This window comes from Anguilla rostrata, chromosome 2, assembly GCF_018555375.3.
Source record: "Anguilla rostrata isolate EN2019 chromosome 2, ASM1855537v3, whole genome shotgun sequence".
Classification (NCBI taxonomy): domain Eukaryota; kingdom Metazoa; phylum Chordata; class Actinopteri; order Anguilliformes; family Anguillidae; genus Anguilla; species Anguilla rostrata.
Genome location: NC_057934.1, coordinates 3,422,750 through 3,441,177, shown reverse-complemented (window position 1 = coordinate 3,441,177; position 18,428 = coordinate 3,422,750). Strand labels below are relative to the sequence as shown.

Here is an 18,428-nt window from a genome sequence, read left to right as displayed (position 1 = left end):
AAAATAATATAATATTTTCTGATTTCATAACATTGATGATAAACTTAAAGAATTATACTGGTAAATAATACGTCTGGTGAATCTACAAATATGGAAACAAAATGACAAAAGATAATTTATGTGTCATGTGATTCTGTAGGCAAGAACATTTTAACGGAACTAAAAGACAGAAGGACAACAGATAAAGAATTGCAATGCAAATCTCTAGGAAACTCTTTTAATTTAATATACATTATGTTTACATTATATGTATTATGTATTTCATGTATTATGAGCACCTTAATACAAGGATCAATAGTAGTGATTGAACAACCCTCAAATTCCACCAGCTAAGGACAGAAAGGTTATTGAGGTATACAAAGGAAATCGACATGGAGAGGACTCTCAGTTGTGTGTCTCTAGAATATGATGTCATTTCCTACGCTGTTAAACAGTCTGAACTCCATTAAACAATTTCAATAAGTAATTCTGACTATTATAATCCTATATTGCATAACATGTATTGGCAATTATGAGAATTACAAGTATTACACTTTATAATGTACGGCAGACCAAAGACATATTTTTTTTAATAGTGAAATAATAAAGCGATGAAATATAAGGTGATGTAAAATGCTGTTATTTTTGACAGACCTGTAAAAAGTGTCGATACGCTTTTCACCTTCCGCTTTAGGACAAACATTCCGTGCAACTTCCTCTCGACTGCCAGCGAATCACAGCTGCAGCTGACCCTCGAGTTCACGCGTCGACGTCACCTGACCCAAGGCTCAGTTCCCGGGCAGGCGGGCGGCGGCCTAAATCTCGGTCCGGAACCGAAGCACGGTGTTCGCCATCTTCTCCCGGTACTCCCTGTCAAACTGCTCGTTCTGCGACACGGTGAAGTGGTTCTTCCAATCGCCAACTTTTCCTGGAGGAAGACGGAAGAGGAGGGAGGAAGAGGGAGGAGGAGGGAGGAAGACAGAGGAAGACGGAGGAAGACAGAGGAAGAGGGAGGAAGAGGGAGGAAAAGGGAGGAAGACGAAGGAAGTGGGAGGAAGACGGAGGAAGACGGAGGAAGAGGGAGGAAGATGGAGGAAGACGGAGGAAGACGGAGGAAGACAGAGGAAGAAGGAGGAAGAGGGAGGAAGACGAAGGAGGTGGGAGGAAGAGGGAGGAAGACGAAGGAAGAGGAAGGAAGAGGGAGGAAGACGAAGGAAGAGGGAGGAAGACAGAGGAAGAGGAAGGAAGACGGAGGAAGAGGAAGGAAGACGGAGGAAGAGGGAGGAAGAGGAAGGAAGAGGAAGAAGAGAGAGGAAGAGGAAGGAAGACGGAGGAAGAGGAGAAGAGAAGGAAGACGAAGGAAGAGGGAGGAAGACGAAGGAAGAGGGAGGAAGACAGAGGAAGAGGAAGGAAGACGGAGGAAGAGGGAGGAAGACGGAGGAAGAGGGAGGAAGACGTGAACGCGGAGGGCGAGACGCCGACGCACCCCGCTCCCACCCACACGCAGGCGCCTCCGCTCCACCCACCTTTCCGCATGAACGGCGAGATTTTGGGGTCCATGGCTTTGATCAGAGTGCCGTTAGTCATGACGTTGTCCTTCATGGCATCGAACTTCGCCCCTTCCTTCGCCCGACGCCGCTCCTCTTCAGTCGGGCACATGTCCAGGAAGGAGCACAAGCGCTCGAGCTCCCGGTCGATGTCCTTTCACGCAAACAAAACAAATAAACAAAACAAAACAAAACAAAAAAAAAGTCTCAAGTCTATATATGAAAGCGGCCAACACACACGCGCTCAAGAAACAAATTTTATTCCATTTTAAAGCCAACAAATAATCGGTTTAACAGACAACGCTTAAAACCCTTGAGCAAAGTTGCCCATAAAATGACAACACATCGTAACTCCTGGTCAGCTAAAGGAAGCTCATGAATTTCTCAAAGAAGTCAGGATGATCCTAAGCAAGCATGTAATATTATCTCACTTGAATTGTCTGTGAATTGTCAGTGAATTGTCTGTCCCCCTACTGCTGCTAAAAAAATACAGTAATCCATAAAGAGTTGGCACTCATTTACTTTGCAAAGTTAGTCCACGCTTATAAGCTTCACTTACGGTGAAGAAAATAATCATTGAAAGAAACAACGTTTCACAAAGGAGTAACTGATTAACAACATGCGTGAGAAGCAGAGACCAATAGCGTGACCTTGCAGTGCTGGAAAGACAGTGAGCTACAGGTCACAAAAGAAGTCCACTTCTTCTGTCCGCACCTGTACTTTATGGCAGTGGTCTCCAACCCTGGTCCTGGAGAGCTACAGGGTCTGCTGGTTTTTGTTTTCACCTTAAAATCAGCACCCAGTTGAGACCCAAGACACCAGGTGAGTTGAGTCAACTGTGTAATCGACTGCGCTAATTGATTCATGAAGTGCAGAGTCACAATGAAAACCAGCAGACCCCCTCCAACCAGGGTTGGAGACCACCGCTCTATGGCTTAGTAATATTTCTCTTTAGTTCAGAGTCCATGTTGTCCACGGTTGTCCGTAGTGCTGCAAGGAGTAGAGCTGGATAATTACAGCAAGATCCCTTAACGTCTACGTATGGGACCGCTGGCGGGCAGATCCCTTAACGTCTACGTATGGGACCGCTGGCGGGAAGATCCCTTAACATCTACGTATGGGACCGCTGGCGGGCACAACCTCCGCTTCTGCTAATCTTACGCACCTCTGCCAGATCTTCGTAGTGTAGGTAGAGGAGGTTGGGGCCGGTCTGACTTTTCTCCCACCACCCAGTCACGTGGTCGTACCAGGAGCCGAACGTCACTGGATAAAAACAAGGCGGGGCAGTTTCAGCATTATACAGCATCTCATTCGTTCATTTACTCCAGCTCATAAAGTACCGAAAACTCATTTTGCGTCTGTGAAGACACCCCTGGTGAGAACAGGCCTTGCTCTGTGGCAGTATCCCACTGCGTCGGGTCCTCTCAACAACAGGAAGAGCCCACAGGCCACCGGCCTTCAAAAGGGAGACTCCTCTCATCCAATCAGCACTAGCTACGGTAACATGTGACCTGAAGGGCTTCAATTGCTTGCAGGAAAGTGCACTGGAGGAACGCGTGGTGTTCAGCTGGGTGTGCGTGCAACAGCAGCAAACCAAATGTGATTTAAATTTGTGGGGGCAAAAATAGGTCGAAAGAAAAACTCATTAAAATCTGAAAATATATATGTCTAATAACAATTACAAGGTAAACCAGGGATGAGCTTAGGGAACGGTGTCTGTTAAGCACATATATAAATGTTTCACATGTTTACAGGACTGGATATCCAAACAAAAAGCTTCTGCATTCCACCCACTCCAATTTCCAAGCCCATGATCAAGATCCTGTACTCTCAGACAGAATGGTCTGTGAAAATTTAACCTTCATTAAACCAGAAAAACTCCATCCCACGCTCACCTTTGCCCTCCCGAAATCTCTGCAGGTAACTAGCCCAGTCCCCAGGCTCTGGCTGCAAACAGTTCATACGGTCAAAGTGGAAGTAGGACACGGCACTGTCCTTGGCGTTGCGGGCGACGTAGACAATCTGCAAAGAGTGGGAGTTCGACATTTACATGACATAGAGAGAGAGAGAGAGAGAGAGAGAGAGAGAGAGAGAGAGAGAGAGAGAGAGAGAGGGAGAGGACAGGGAGAAGAGAGAGAGAGAGAGAGATGAGAGAGGGGAGGGAGAGAGAGGATAGAGGGGAGACAGAGAGAGATAGAGAGAGAGAGACAGGAGAGATGGAGAGAGGAGAGGGAGAGAGAGGAGAGAGGAGGAGGGAAGAGAGAGTGAGGAGAGAGAGGGATAGAGAGAGGGAGAAAGATGGAGAAAGAGAGTAATTATTCTCCCGTGTCACAGATGACGAGCCCCTTCTCAACCTCAGGGTTCAGTTAGCTGTTAGCAACGCTGGCTGCTTAAGCACGGCGGTGTCCGTAGCACATGCCTCGTCCAGAAACGAGCCAATCCGTGAGAATATTACAGACACAGAGAGTTACAGACCCCACAATGCATCACCAAAGACTGAAAGAGCTATGAACACACACATTAATGTGAGGACAGGTTACAGAAGGAGACTTGTAGGTTAGAGAGACGATCAACATAGATCAGGTACAATCACCAAGAATCAAACATTTACTAGGGAAGTGCGTAGGCCAACGTTATTACTGACCTTTTGCAAGCCACAGCAGTTCATACCTGTATGTATGTAGAACAGCACTGTAATCCTTGCAGGGAAATAGAGAATTGATGGAGAGAAGCTTTGGCATTCTGTAATTTTGTCCGATAAGAACCACAGACGTTCAGAAATGGTGAAGTGTGCGAAGCCGTCCACACTTACCCTAGACTTTTGTTCCCAGAACGATTTCGGCACAAACTGGATGGGAAGGTGGGTTTTAATGAGGCGAGGGGAAGTGGTCATCTTATCGAGCATCTCTACACCTGCAGGCGAGGAAACAGAATACAGCTCTAAATAAAGAGTTATATTCCAAGTCACACGTTTGATTTCTTTCCTCCCTGCATATATTAGACAGACTAAAACGCCCTTGTTACCTAACACTCCAGAGCAGTTTTTATGTATTGCGTTGTTCTAACCTGACTCCTATGAGCAGCTACAGCGAGGACAAAGACAGCTGTCCTCAAATAAAGAAAAGGTGAGACAGAGCAGGGGCGACATAGCTCAGGAGGTAAGACCGATTGTCTGGCAGTCGGAGGGTTGCTGGTTCAAACCCCGCCCTGGGCATGTCAAAGTGTCCTTGAGCAAGACACTTAACCCCTAACCCCTAACTGCTCTGGCGAATGAGAGGCATCAATTGTAAAGCGCTTTGGATAAAAGCGCTATATAAATGCAGTCCATTTACCATTTACCATCAGAGCAAGCTTTCACAAAGCTGCATTCACAACAAACCACAGCTAGATGGAGCCACACCGTGGCTTTGGTGTAAGTACGACTGTTTCAGCCGTCGTTTGTAAACTGTCGGTTCCGATCGTAAGCGTCTGGCCGACCTGAGAGACGAAATGCCGGCATGTAGATCTCCAGGAACGGGACCCTCTCGATGAGGGGCACCGAGACCCCACGCTCCGGCGCGGATGCCCCAAAATACAGAAGGTCCAACAGGTGGGACACCCAGGTTGTACCTGAGAGTGGGTAAACAAACAGGTAAAAAATCAATCAGTTCTGAAACGCACAGAAACCACAGACGCAGTCATTAAGGTGCAGAGGACTGAATGGGGGGGGACATATTTCAGTGTAGCACAGAGGCGGGGGGGGGGGGGACCCATTTTTTCAGTATAGCAGAGAGACAGATGGGGAAGGGGGGCATATTCCAGTGTAGCACAGAGAGACAAGCGGAGACGTAACGACGGATGGACAGACAGACCTGCTTTGGGATACGTTGCGATGACAACATCGTCAGGCTTCGCCTGGAAGTTCTGCACCTTGTCCCAGTTGTCAGTGAAATAGTTGATCATTGACACGCCGTGGAAGTCAAACAGCTCCGTACGAGTGAGACGCAGGGGCTGAGAGAAGCCCGAATTGGGAACACCAGACAAATATGATATTAAAACCGGCCAAACATGCCACACACACACACACACACACACACACACACACACACAGAAACACCGTCCTCTGATCTTAATTAACCTCAAACTGTCTGTGAATAATATAAATACAACAATACAATAATATACATTTTTAACTAGATTTGTTTGCTGCTATGTTGGGAGATATTAGGGAAGACCACAAACATTTAATCAATCTAATTGTTTTTTTGGGGAAAAATATCTTTTAAGCCAACAGGCACAGAATCTCTTAATATTAATAGATTTCAAGGCCCTTCAGATGTTTACAGGCATTTAGAAAACGCTGTTATCCATTGCGACTTACATTGTGTCCAGTCATACAGCTGGATCTATACTGGAGCAATGCAGGTTAAGTACCTTACTCAAGGACATAACGGCAGTGTCCTACCGGGGAATCGAACCTCTGACCTTAAGGTTACAAGACCAACTCCTTGGCCATTATACTACACTGCCGCCATGGAAGAACACTGGCAAAGACCAGAAATGTTACTGTAATCCTGTTTACAGGGTTAACTGAGTACAAGGTAAATTAAAATTAAATAAAAATGAAAAAATACACTCATAATTAAACAGCACCTTCTATCTGTGAATCCATTCAAGCCACACTTGTTTTTTTTCTTTTAATGGCCACATCCAAACTCTGATTTTCATGAGCCCTGACACAGTCAGTCATTACCCCAGAGTAAGTATGCACCTTTTCCCCTCCATCTGGTGGCAAAGGTTAACAACAGTATTAAAACACCCACTCCTACTAAAAAGTAACCCCCTAAAAAGTATTAAAGCACCTACTACATCTTGGTCCAGGCTGGTCATGCTGATTGTCACGATGAGAAATGGGCTGAAGAGATTGGTCCGTTCCTGGCTCACCCTGAACCACACCGTACCCGGGAGGCAATATTCAGTAATTGTTAAATAAACCACATCAAGGTTAGCACAAATACGGCTGCAAAGCACTCACGCGCCACGCCGCAACTCATTTGTGCGTAATGACGCCAATTCAGAGGAGCACGTGACCAGTTGCAGTTAAAAGTAAAGCGCAGAAAAATGCCCACTAAATCAAACATGCCCACAATACCAAAGGGCCATTTCAGGGCGATAAGCAAACCACAAACCAGGTAGAAGCTAACTTATTGGCAAGCTGTTGAACTATGAGTTCTTATCATTCGTTCTGTCCCTCTGCAGTGTCCTGTCCAATAATGCTTAAAAAGAGTTTATGTTTATATATAAATATAAATTGCAGAAAATTATAGGGGGGGGGGTGCCAAACTGTATGTACGCTGAATGTTCCCCCCAAAATTATGAAAGTGCACTTGGTTCGCTTTTGAGCAATTACACACATCAGGAAAATATACTTAGGCGTATGCTTGAACGTCTTTGCAACTTTTAGTACACCAAGTATTTTCAAGTGGCCTGCAGAAATGATACAAAAATACTTACACTTGTAGTCACTGGCTGTTTGAGTTACTTCTGAGTTTCATCAACTAAAACGTGAGCCTGTTTAGTCTCAAAGTTGTCAACGTCTGACTAGTTGGTCTATATTTTAAGTTCACTTGTAGCCCACAATTTTTTATTTATTTATCTGGTAAGGGTGTGGTTTTATGGTTTTAGACACTACGCACAATGGTGGCATAATACAGAGATTAAGCGGGTGAATGACGACTGTTTTTATGTTTTATGCATGGTAGGTGTTACAGCATATAGTATTTTTTCCAAAGATGGTATTTCTCGATATAACTGTGTCGCCGTGAAAACACTGTTCTACGCTTTCAGGTCAGGCACTCTTCACGCTAAGGAGGCATTTGAGGACGGCGCTTCCGATATTGCTTAAGCCTGAAGTGCGGCGACGAAAACAGCGATAGATTTACTTCGCAGCCACATCTGTCCAGAATGTAAACAAGGCAGACATTCTTCGCGGTCGGGAGAAATTTTTATGACAACTGTCAGCTAGGTAACAAGCTAGGACAAGTAAACAATAAGCTGGCGAACACATTTTTGTCCTGACATTGCCAAATACAACGTGCTTCACTGGCTAAAAGTATAGGCTACTATTAAATGTAACAACAGTTTATGCTAAAACTGCTAGAAGCGCATAACGAATAAACTGTCCGCTGCTTATCACTATAAGCAAATGTAATTATGATAATGTTGTCTTCTTACCGGGATTACTCACCAAGCACTTTAGACACCCGCTTTTCTTTTGCTTAATGTCTCAAATAAAAATAAAACGATAACTGTGGATTGTGGTGGAAGTGTGTAAAGCACGAATTGTTGATTATTATATAAGGCTTTTATGTTAACTTTAGTCTCTCTTTATGTCCCGCCTCTTGCCTGTTATTAGTGTTACAGTTTGTAGTCCTAAAACAGGAAGTGAGTTCGTACCTCGGCAGATTTCCAATGTTTTTTTCCCGTTTTCTACAGCAAATATAGCAAATGTGAGGAACCTACTTTTTAAAAGCACATAACGGCTTAGAAATTCACGGTTGAGATATTAATGGGTGTAATTAATCTCGTATGACAAAACGTGAAAATCTCTCAGGATTAAGTTAACCACAGACCTAATTTTCTGCAGAAAACAAAATCACTGTGGGGGGAAAAAAAGCATTGCAAACTGCAGAGGAAACCAAATACGAGAGAAATCTCCGAGTTGGCCTACAGAAAGACGTCATCACTGTAACACTCGGTTGCCCTAGACACGTGCTGCGCTTGCCCACTCGAGTCGAGAAAAAGTTCCAAAAGATCAGTATCGGCTGCATCAGTTGTGGCTGTATTTAACTTCATTGAAGAGACAGAAGTTTAAGTGCATTCGTACCGGGTGCGCCTCGGTGATTACGTTTTCCACCAGCCATTTAAATCAGTTACTGCGAATAGTTTTTGCATAGACTGCGTTGTTGCTGTTCTCGTTCGTGTCAGTGTTAAACAGTTTAACCTTCAGGGTCCAAGCTGAACTATGCGGTTGTTCAGTGCACTTGGACTGGTACTTCTCTCTAGGGTTTTCGTCGTACTTGTTCCTGGTTATGGTTATACACTTTGTTGTACGTCGTCTGCCAAATGCCTGTAATGTTTTCTCGCATTGTCCAGTTAAACATCTATTGTGGTGGCCCATAATAATCGCAAAAAGTCACAGTGCTCTAATTCATTTGTTTTCAGTGAAGTAGTTAATGCTGCCACCCCTCTCCCTTTGTGAGCCAAGTTCAAGCCTCGCCAGATCCCTGCCTTCATTTATAATATAAGCTACTGTCAGTACCTAAAAACTTTTGTTACTAATGGCCTGTTGACTGACAGGCGATGGTGTGACAGGAGTGTCAAATCTTCGTAGGTGCAATTTTGAAGCTGCCAAAATCCCCTCCTGTATTTAAAATGAAAAGTAGAACAAGAACAACAACAATAATAATCATCATCATCGTCATCATCATTGTTGTTGTTGATGTTAAGAATAATAATAATAATAATAATAATACTTGTTCATGTGGTTGTTAATAATTATATTATTATTATTATTATTACTATTATCTGTTTCCATTTCCTTAGTGTATACAGTATATGGACTAGTTCCTAGCTTGTTTAAAATCATGTTAAATTTGCAGAGTATTTAACATCAGGGTAAGGGCTTATGCAGAGGAACAACACTATACACACCTTGTTTTGTTTTTCTGCTTTATTGATGTATGAGAATAAAAGTTCTTTTGCCTTTTTTTTCTTACATTACAAGGTTTAGGTAAGTTTTGTTATGTGCACATAATCTACTGAAATAAATTAGATTGATGAAATATAATGAATAGATTCTCAAGCAAATACTTTTAAGGCCAGTTTTGTGAATTAAGTTACCAGTGGGAAAAAAAAAAAAAACTAAAGAAATCTCATGATCAGCTGACATCAGAGGTTCTAAAAAAATTCTTAAGTGTGATCATCTCAGCTTCAAAGTGATCCCCATTGGAATAAAAACGGAAAATGACAAGTATATGCTATAAAGGCACCATGAAAATATCTTTATTAAAACTTGGGGAAATAAACCAGTAAAACTATGTTTGTGTGTGTGTGTGTGTTTGCAGTCTGCAGACCATGCTTCGAAACAATTACAGAACAAAACCATGATCATTTTGTTGTTCTCAATGTTTTTTTTTTTTTCACCAATCACCAATAACTGGTTCAAAATTCCTGCTTTTTACTTAATTCAGTATTTGTTATAACACCACTGTTCTGTAAGACAACTTTGTACCATTGTACTGCAAAAACTATTCACACCCTTTTGCAGGCATCTGCAAATTTCCAGGCAATTTTGTGCTTCTTTATACCGTACCTGTCTCACCTTAATCGTAGATCATGAGGCATTTCTTTTCATTTTCAACAATATTAAATCGCTAGACAGAATCGCAAGTTTCATATGCATATTAACATAATGATATATACATTCTACAGTATGTTAATTAAGCAAAGAGCTCTCGGAACATGAAAAATCCAAGAGTATGTAAAAAAAGAAAGAATAAAGAAGCAAGTATTAAAATGTGGTTATTATCGCTGTCTGGGTGAGTTTTCTCTCAGTTCAGAGCATTTAAGACTGCAGTGTCTTTTCCTGTGCAGGAAAAAAGTCATAAATTATTTTAAAATATTTTCACACATTCTCTCATTCCCCCCATTGTAAAGCAGGCATTTGTTTTGAAAGTAAAAACAAACAAAAAATATAAACAAGTATTTTTTTGTTTTGTTTATGGGTACTCATAGCCTTGTTAAAAACAAGGGACAAACAATTGATTTAGAAAAAAAATTGCATAATATATAAGTAGACATCTGTTTGTGAGCATGGTTTCATTCTGTCTGTAGCAGCCATACGTATGTTTGCTGTCCCTTGTACTAATAATTCTCTAGAAGCTGGTATAAGCTCTAGTCTACATTGATGAAGTGTAAACATCAAGTGTAATACAGTCAGTCATGTTGTGCAGCCAACAGCTAATGTGTGACAGAACTAAGATCAAAGATTTGGAGATTAAAGAAAATGAAATCAAAAGTTTTGGCGCTACAACTTTTTTATAGAGTCGATACCCTAACCCCGCCCCCTCATGCGTCTCTACCAATCAGACTCTTCCCTGTACCGTTTTCCCATTTGTCCCCATTCACTATGATTGACACATTTAACCAGGTGATTTTCCATTACCTGATGCTGCCAGTTCAAACTACTTTAGTTTTACATACTTGTGGACAAGTATTTTCAGCCTGTGCTTTGCCAAAAAAAAAAACAAAAAAAAAAAACTTTTGTTGGTAAAAGTTAACATGACTCTGATTAGGAACCCGAAGGTCCCGACACATCAAGCAAACAGCCATTTTGCTTTAAAAAAAAAATAAAATAAAAAATGCAGACTTACTGTATGAATAACTTGGTACATTCAACCAAAAAGTTCTTCTTCTTGCTGTGCAAATGCACGGTAGGTGCATTTTAAGACAGCGGTTTATACGCTGGACTGGGGAGTTACTGTAAGCAAACCGGGACTAGCACTAGGACTGCACACACATGCTGGCAGACGAGTCCACGGACTCTGTGTTACTATGGCTAACTGAAAGGGTCTGATGCGTGAGTCCTCGTGTTCAGTTTCATCATGCAAGTTGCTCATGCGTGGTCGAGTTCAAAACTCACATCGCTATCCTCCAAGATGCTAACTGTTTGTTCTCTTTTCTTTTTCAGTCTTTTGTTTTACAGTCTATCGTTTTTCCCTCGCCTCCTCTCCCCTCCCCCCCGACTTGATTTTTTTTTTTTAAAGTCCCCCCACCACTCCCCACCCCCCCACCCCCACCCCCAAAGAATACTCCATGCAATGATATGTGATGTATGGTAAAAAAAACAAATGTTAAGGAAGTACTAAATATTTTAATGAACTAATTTGAAGGGGAAAAAAGTCTAAACCTACCCTTCCAACCCCCCTTACCCCCCACCCAAAAAAAAGCGAACCCCCAGACAGAAATAAAAGCCTGCAGTCAGAGAGAGGGCGAGGGGGTTTTTTGGCGTGTTCCGCGGCGGGTCTATTTTAGGCGCACACGGGGCATGCTCAGAGACTCCGCGCTGCCGCCGCCGCTGCCGCCGGTCCGCCCATCGGGCGCACTGTGGGCGGAGCCTGTGCCGCCAGTCCGCAGGAGGTCGGAGGCGAAGGCGGGGTCGGAGGCCTGCCGGGACAGGAAGTCGAACCCGCCCGTCTGGGCGTCCAGGTCCCCGTCGCTGATGAAGAGTTCGGCCTCGCCCCAGTCGGCCCCGGGGGTCCCGCCGGCGCTGCCGCCGCCTGAGCCGCCGCTGCTGCCGCTGCTGCTGCTGTTGCCGGGGGAAACGGCGGGCGGGCAGTCCGCGCCCGCGTGCTGCACCAGGTTCTGCGCGGACAGGGACTTCCCCAGGGCTCCGCCCCCGGTCCCGCCCCCTCCCCCGGCCCCGCCCACCGGCGACAGCGACCCCAGGGGGTCTGTCTCCAGGCTCAGGTGTCTCCTCCAGGACCCCTCCTCTTTGGCGCTGGGCCGACTTCTCAGCTGCACCCCCCCGCCCGGCCCCCGCTCCCCCCCCAGGCAGGGGGCGCCCAGTTCGCCCGGCCTGCTGTCCTGCGACGTCCCGTGGGCCGGCCTGCCCGGGGGCGGGGGCACGGGGGGCGGCTGGAGCGCGTTGGCGGCACTGCCGCCGGACGGGGGCGGGGGGGGCCGCACCAGATTGGGGAAGGGGTTCGCGGGCAGGGTGGCGGGCGTGAGGACGGGCGGGGGGGTGGTGTCCACAGAACCCCCCTCGGGGGTCGGGGGCTGGCCGTGGGGCAGGGGCGAGGGGGTGAAGGAGCTGGCGTGGGAGCTGTTGAGATTGAGGTTGAGCTCGTTGGGGGCCAGGATGAGGTGGAGACCCCGGGGAAGGTTGGCGCTGGTGGAGCGGGACAGGTCCTTGCTCAGGATGGAGCCCTGGTAGTCCGAGGTCTGCTCCAGCTCGAACAGGGGCAGGGAGGACAGGGTCAGCGCTGAGGACGAGCCCTTGCGCAGGACCTGGCGGTAGATGTCCAGCAGGGAGTCCAGCTTGGATTCGATGGACTGGACCTGGAGGAGGAGGAGGAGGAGGAAGAACTTGCTGAATGACACAAACCTATCTCCGGTCAAGGGCAGAAGGCAGTCTAATAAACTGGGTGTGATTAGAAATGTAATTGTATTTCTTTTTAAATGAAGCTTTATTTATACAGGGTGGGTTGATTGAGCACACATGCTCTTTTGCAGAAACGCCCTGTGAATGTCTCTATAACATACTAAACCGCTAACACACTGAGTCACTAACACACTAAATCACTAGTACACTGAATCACTAACACACTGAGTCACTAACACACTAAATCACTAGTACACTGAATCACTAGCACACTAAATCACTAACACACTGAATCACTAGTACACTGAATCACTAGTACACACTGAATCACTAACACACTAAATCACTAACACACTGAATCACTAGTACACTGAATCACTAACACACTGAATCACTAGCACACTAAAAAGCCAGGCTCACCTGCCGCTCCACTTTGCACACGCGACCCAGCATGCTCACGTCCTCCAGGGCGTCGCTGTCTGACAGCAGCTTGTCCCTCACCTTCTTGTCCACGGGAATCTGTCCCTTGCCCAAAATTTGGTCCACTCTGTGACAAGAGACAGGCAGGGGGGCGGGGTTTTATGACCCAGGAAGGACTCACTGAACAAACAGGAAGTGCAAACTCAGCAGCCACCACAACCAGAGAGAGAGAGAGACACCAACTCAGGACAGACGAGCCTTTCTCGGGGTTAGAGGATGAGAGATTCAAAGGACAGAGATTCCCGAGTCACACCACACGACAGAGGGGAGGTTAATTAATGATGTCCACAGCGGGACTTATAGTACCTAGCCTCAAAAAGTGAGAGTAACTGCTGATAAACTCTTAACCAAATTCAGCAGTTCAAAATGATGCAACTTAAAAAAAAAAAAAAATTCAGGCTAAAACATGACTGCACACTTTTGGTGTTAAGTGCCGGTCAGGGTGCAGTGACATGGGTGTCAGGCGAAGTGTTAGGGAGATTTTTACACACTCAGCCCTTTCGGCGTTCCCTCAGAGCTCCCGCTGTGCGAGTACGCTCGCGTCCCGACGGAACCGAACGCGCGAACGCTGTCAAACGTGCGCGCGCGGACGCGAGAGAAACGCGACGCGGCGTTCCCCGAATCCTGCGGAGTTCAGCGCGTTCAACCGACCGACCGCAGAGCGGGGGGGGGGGGGGGGTGAGAAGGGTGCGGGAGCCACGCCCAGAACACATTTGCTTCGTGAGTGACAGCGCCCCAAAGCCACGCCCATGCAAGAAACTTCAAAGGGAAGGCATTGAGTAGGTTTTTAAAAAAAAACACACACACACACACACACACAAGTTCGTATTGCTATACTTGTGAGGACTTCCCATTGACTTCATTCTGTAACCTCTAACCCTAAACCTAACCCTAACCCCAACCACTACATGCCTAACCTTAACCCTAACCTTAACCTAATTGTAACCCTAACCCTCACCCGAAGTCCTAACCCTAAAACAGCCTCTTGAACTTGTGGGGACCAGCAAAAGGTCCCCACCTTGCGTAATTTTCCTCATCTTTCTATCCTTGTGGGGACATTTGGTTCTCACAAAGATAGTAATACATGCCCACACACACACACAAAACCAAAGCGGAAAACATTCCTTAACCTCTCAGAAAGGTCAATGGGAGTCAAATGCTGGAAGCTTTTTTTTTGCACATTTTTAAAAATGACTTCCTGTACTACCCTACGGACGGTGCTGGGTAACGAGTTGGAAGTTGTGTTCATTTTTATTTGAAACATTTTTTGGCAGAATTAAAGCGAAATAGCTTCGACTAAAATAGTCGTATTGATGTATTGAGACTAGGTTTTATCATAACACTCAATGATTAAATTCAAACCACGTGGATCGATTGGTAAACAACAGAGGTGGAAAAACCAGGGATCAGAAAGTGAATATCCTGGATTTCCCACCTCAGGTGACCAAGCACAGTGCGCAGGTGCGCAGGTGCGCCGCGTCCACACTGGACTCCCACCAGGCGAATTTTAGGAGCATGCGGGAAAGAGTGGGGTGGGGTGGGGATTTTGCGGGACGGGGGGATGAGGGGGGCAGGGTGGATGGGGGTCGGGGTGACGTGGGGCTGACCCCGCAGCGGAGTGCTTCCTCCCATGCTGGCTGTGATATGGGTGGAGGGAGGGGGAGGAGAGAGTCTTGGCTTTGCTGCCCAGGGTGTGCTGCGGACCCACAATGGAGTCCAGCCTGCGTGGGAAAGGGCACACAAGAGGTGTCAATCATGCACATCATCGCAGCGAAAGGGACTGCTGACGAGTCACGACTCACGGGTCATGACTCGCGACTCACGATTCATGACTCACGACTTGCGACTCACGGGTCATGACTCGCGACTCACGATTCACGACTCACGACGCACACCTCATGACTCACGACTCATGACTCATGACTCACGGGTCACGACTCACGGGTTCAGGGTTCAGAGTTCAGAGTACAGGGTGGGGGTGGGGGTTGGGGGAGGGGGGGGCAGCCATAGCCCACTGGAGAACTCCATTACACTGCCCCCTCCCCCATGGCACAGAGCTGGAAAACGCCACTGACGGGAGAGTAGGATATGCTTGCAGGGGAATGCTGGAGCCTGTCGTCTCCACTCCTCTTCCTGGTGTCTGTGTGCGTTGGCTGTCTCTCTCTCTCTCTCTCTGTGTGTGACTAACTCTGTCCCGGCTGCTGTTTCCAGGTCAGAGGCTGTCTCACACTGAAGCACAGCCTGGACACCTTTACCTGCCACAGGCACAGACACAGCTACTCTCCTTTCAGCCAGTCTGCAGGCCTGAGGCTGCTCCAGGTCAGTACTTACAGGATGTCTGTGCCTGTCAGTGTCTATCTCCATATGTATGTCCTGCACATGTTCCTGTGTACTTCATCTTGCTGTATCTGTTTCCAGGTGTGTTAAAATGTGTTGCTGTGTGTGTGTACATATGTGCGTGTGACAGGAGGGGCGTGTGTGTGTGTGTGTATGTGTGTGTGTGTGAGTGCGTGTGTGTGTGTGTGTGTGTGTGTGAGTGCGTGTGTTTCTGTGTGTGTGTGTGTGTGTGTGTGTGTGCGTGCATGTGTTTCTGTGTGTGTGTGTGTGCATGTGTGTGTGTGTCTGTGTGTGTGTGTCTCTGCCCGGCCCTCACCGTGTCTGTCTGTCTCACCGTGTCTGCCTGTCTGTCTGTCTCACCGTGTCTGTCTGCCTCACCGTGTCCGTCTGTCTCACCGTGTCTGCCTGTCTGTCTGTCTCACCCTGTCTGTCTGCCTCACCCTGTCTGTCTGCCTCACCGTGTCTGCCTGTCTCACCGTGTCTGCCTGTCTGTCTGCCTCACCGTGTTCGTCTGTCTCACCGTGTCTGCCTGTCTGTCTGTCTCACCCTGTCTGTCTGCCTCACCGTGTCTGCCTGTCTCACCGTGTCTGCAGGCTCTTGATCCTGCACAGCATGTCCAGGTGTCCAGCAGAGTACTGCTCGATCACGTCCTTCACATCATACGGCCGCAGCGTCTCCTTGAACTTCTTCTTCGCCACGTGGAACTTCATTATCCTGCAATGGCCAGCAGGGGGCGTGCTTACAGTGCCAAATACACAGTAAATACAAAAAACACACCTGCTTCTGAATTCGGCTCCTGTATGAACATGATAAAGCTAAAAAACATGAAAAAAAATTTCCAATCAGTCTTTTAAAAAAAATTTTTTTTTAAGTATGTATTTTCTTGTAATGCAGCCTGGTACAGCAACTTTTAATTAACAGTACCAACATTTCTGTGTAGGTGTTGAACTTTGAAATTAAAACATTTTGTGAACAATAACAGGTGCATGGTAATTTTAGCAAGGGTCCAAACATCATTTTTTTTTTTAAAGTACAGGACTGACAGCTATGACAGTTACGATCAATGAGGCTTGTTCACAGTAAGATTTGTTTTCCCACAACTATTAAAAGGCCAAGAGTAAGGTTCATGTCGGACTGTATTTAGCCTGTGGGTCGCTAGCTGAGTAGCCTGCCCCAAAACAACATCAGAGAAGGGGGATATGCGCCTTTTCTAATTCTGTGCCCAGTTCCTCTCCGGTTGAGTTCTCAATCAGGACACCCCCCCCCCCCACCGTTCAGCTACCGTTCGTGGCCCTTCTCATGAACAGCGATTCTCCCGGGACTGCTCGTTATCTTCAAAGCTCGTAACTGCGCAGATGCTGGAGGTTATTAGTGTGGTAAAAATCCCGTCTCTCGAATCTTGGGCTGCACTGTCCATGCTCAACCACTAGAGGGCAGTCACCAAACAAAAAAAAAGATTGGCCTGAAATTTTTTTGGATCTCCAAGGAAAGTTGATAGTTTGAGACAATCAAGGTGTGGTGTTAGGGTTACATTAAATATCCTGCCACTCATATTTAAAATGACAATAACATCACACCGTGTTTTAACAGCTGTGTGATGCGAAGCTCTGATATTGAGACGTATTGTCTTTTAAACCGCAAATGCAGTATTTCTACTTAAAACAAGGCATTGTGGATTGTAATGCCATATCCTTTATTATTCCTCCATAGGGGTGAAAGCTTCTCCCGGGGTGGAGGAATTCCAGCCGTTTTGAAAGAAAACAGCGTTCGTGACGACCTGCAGCTATAAAGCCCGCCCCCCCGACCCCCCCAACCCCCCACGGTAGGGAGCGGTAAACCTATCACCCTGAGAAGGTAGAGGGAGGGTATTGCTGTACCGGCAGGACGCTGTTAAGGTCCGAGCGGGGGGTACGTACGGGGGGGGGGGTCTGTGTCCATCTGTAGCGTTAAGCACACAAACAACCTACAGCGGGACGTCCCGAGTGGAGAGAATTGGGCAGCGGGGGAGCATGTCTGAACCAGGGGGGCGAGTCCCAAATTTCTCACGACTCCTCTTTCGCTCCCGCCCCCCCCAGCACCCGCGCCGCAGCAGGACGGGCGTACAGGGCAATGTGGAGGGGGGGCCCGGCAGGGGAGGGGGGCAGCTCACTTTACCGGCTCAGGGGTGTGAGAGAGGGGGAGACGAAACGTAGGAATGGGAACAGGCCGTTCCCGGTGGATGAGGAGCACTAACCAGCTTATTATTTATTTTAATTGTACCTGTATCTTTTTATGAATCTCACTACTAACTTTTTTTTTCCCCCCCCACCAATAGCACTTTACAGTGCTTCATCCATTATTCATTACACACTATGCTCAGTCACTACCTCTAGGCCTACAAGGCCCTGAACAGGTGTACTTAAGTTCAAAAAAGTGGGAAGGTCTAGCTGACGAGTACACAGTGGGTAGGACGGCTTGTAACCGAAGGTGCAGGTGTCGGTAGGCCTGCGTGTACTGACAAAGGGACTTAACCGAAATTGCTCGTTCGCTGGATAACATGATACAATGTAAAATGCTGGTAAGTTGGTAGTTGCTCTGGATAAGCGTCTCAAGCCTTATAAGCTGATTGTAGGAGGGGGAGTTGACACACAGGAAGGAAGAATGTTTGTAAGGACGAGCGCAGGGACAGCTGCCACCCCCCCCCCCCCTCGAGGTGCCAGGCTGGCTCAGGCACCCAGAGGACGGCCTGGGGGAACCTTCCGGAACGCGGGGCGCCACCTCCCTCACCTGACCGCCCGGATCACACACTTGACGGCGGGCGTCAGGTCCTCCACAGAGATCTCGCAGTGGCAGCCCTTCTCATCGAAGCCGTCGTCCACACCCAGGTTAGCGTCGGCTGAGAGAGAGAGAGAGAGGGATAGAGAGAGGGAGAGAGAGAGATGGAGAGAGACAGAGAGAAATGG

General features: G+C 46.9%; 2 protein-coding genes across 10 annotated transcripts in view; both read right to left on the bottom strand.

Moving 5' to 3' along the window:
* Positions 1 to 189: 189 nt before the first annotated feature.
* Positions 190 to 7,952, bottom strand: LOC135243832 (cytosolic sulfotransferase 1-like). Of its 5 annotated transcripts, none has more exons than XM_064315916.1 (9): positions 7,740 to 7,952; positions 6,372 to 6,450; positions 5,378 to 5,516; positions 5,004 to 5,135; positions 4,339 to 4,439; positions 3,422 to 3,548; positions 2,692 to 2,789; positions 1,506 to 1,680; positions 190 to 907 (listed from the first exon to the last, which is right to left on the bottom strand). In XM_064315916.1, exons 2-9 carry the CDS (start codon positions 6,393 to 6,395, stop codon positions 795 to 797), a joined length of 909 nt encoding a protein of 302 aa, XP_064171986.1. In that variant the 5' UTR covers positions 6,396 to 6,450; positions 7,740 to 7,952; the 3' UTR covers positions 190 to 794. The 5 variants fall into 5 exon arrangements, with proteins under 5 accessions (XP_064171986.1, XP_064171978.1, XP_064171992.1 ...); XM_064315908.1 differs by having other exon boundaries at positions 7,753 to 7,952; XM_064315922.1 differs by lacking the exon at positions 7,740 to 7,952 and adding an exon at positions 7,020 to 7,714.
* Positions 7,953 to 9,711: 1,759 nt separating this feature from the next.
* kcnq5b (potassium voltage-gated channel, KQT-like subfamily, member 5b) overlaps positions 9,712 to 18,428 on the bottom strand; it is a 138,122-nt gene continuing 129,405 nt past the window's right edge. For 3 of the 5 annotated variants that reach the window (XM_064315899.1, XM_064315880.1, XM_064315889.1), the window contains 4 exons: positions 18,253 to 18,361; positions 16,069 to 16,200; positions 13,090 to 13,216; positions 9,712 to 12,626 (listed from right to left, as the gene is read on the bottom strand). In XM_064315899.1, the coding sequence (XP_064171969.1) occupies positions 11,592 to 12,626; positions 13,090 to 13,216; positions 16,069 to 16,200; positions 18,253 to 18,361 (1,403 nt within the window). In that variant the 3' untranslated portion in view covers positions 9,712 to 11,591. Of the gene's footprint in view, positions 12,627 to 13,089; positions 13,217 to 14,756; positions 14,871 to 16,068; positions 16,201 to 18,252; positions 18,362 to 18,428 lie in introns of all 5 variants that reach the window. The other 2 variants (XM_064315866.1, XM_064315875.1) reach the window with 1 other exon arrangement.

What these genes read in the sequence shown, in the direction of transcription:
- LOC135243832 (XM_064315916.1), bottom strand. Translation starts at nt 6,395, where the DNA reads ATGACCAGCCTGGACCAAGATGTA. An exon ending in GAGATTTCGGGAGGGCAAAG is followed by an intron (nt 2,790 to 3,421) that starts GTGAGCGTGGGA and finishes GTTTTTATCCAG; the next exon opens with TGACGTTCGGCTCCTGGTAC. An exon ending in ACTACGAAGATCTGGCAGAG is followed by an intron (nt 1,681 to 2,691) that starts GTGCGTAAGATT and finishes TTTGCGTGAAAG; the next exon opens with GACATCGACCGGGAGCTCGA.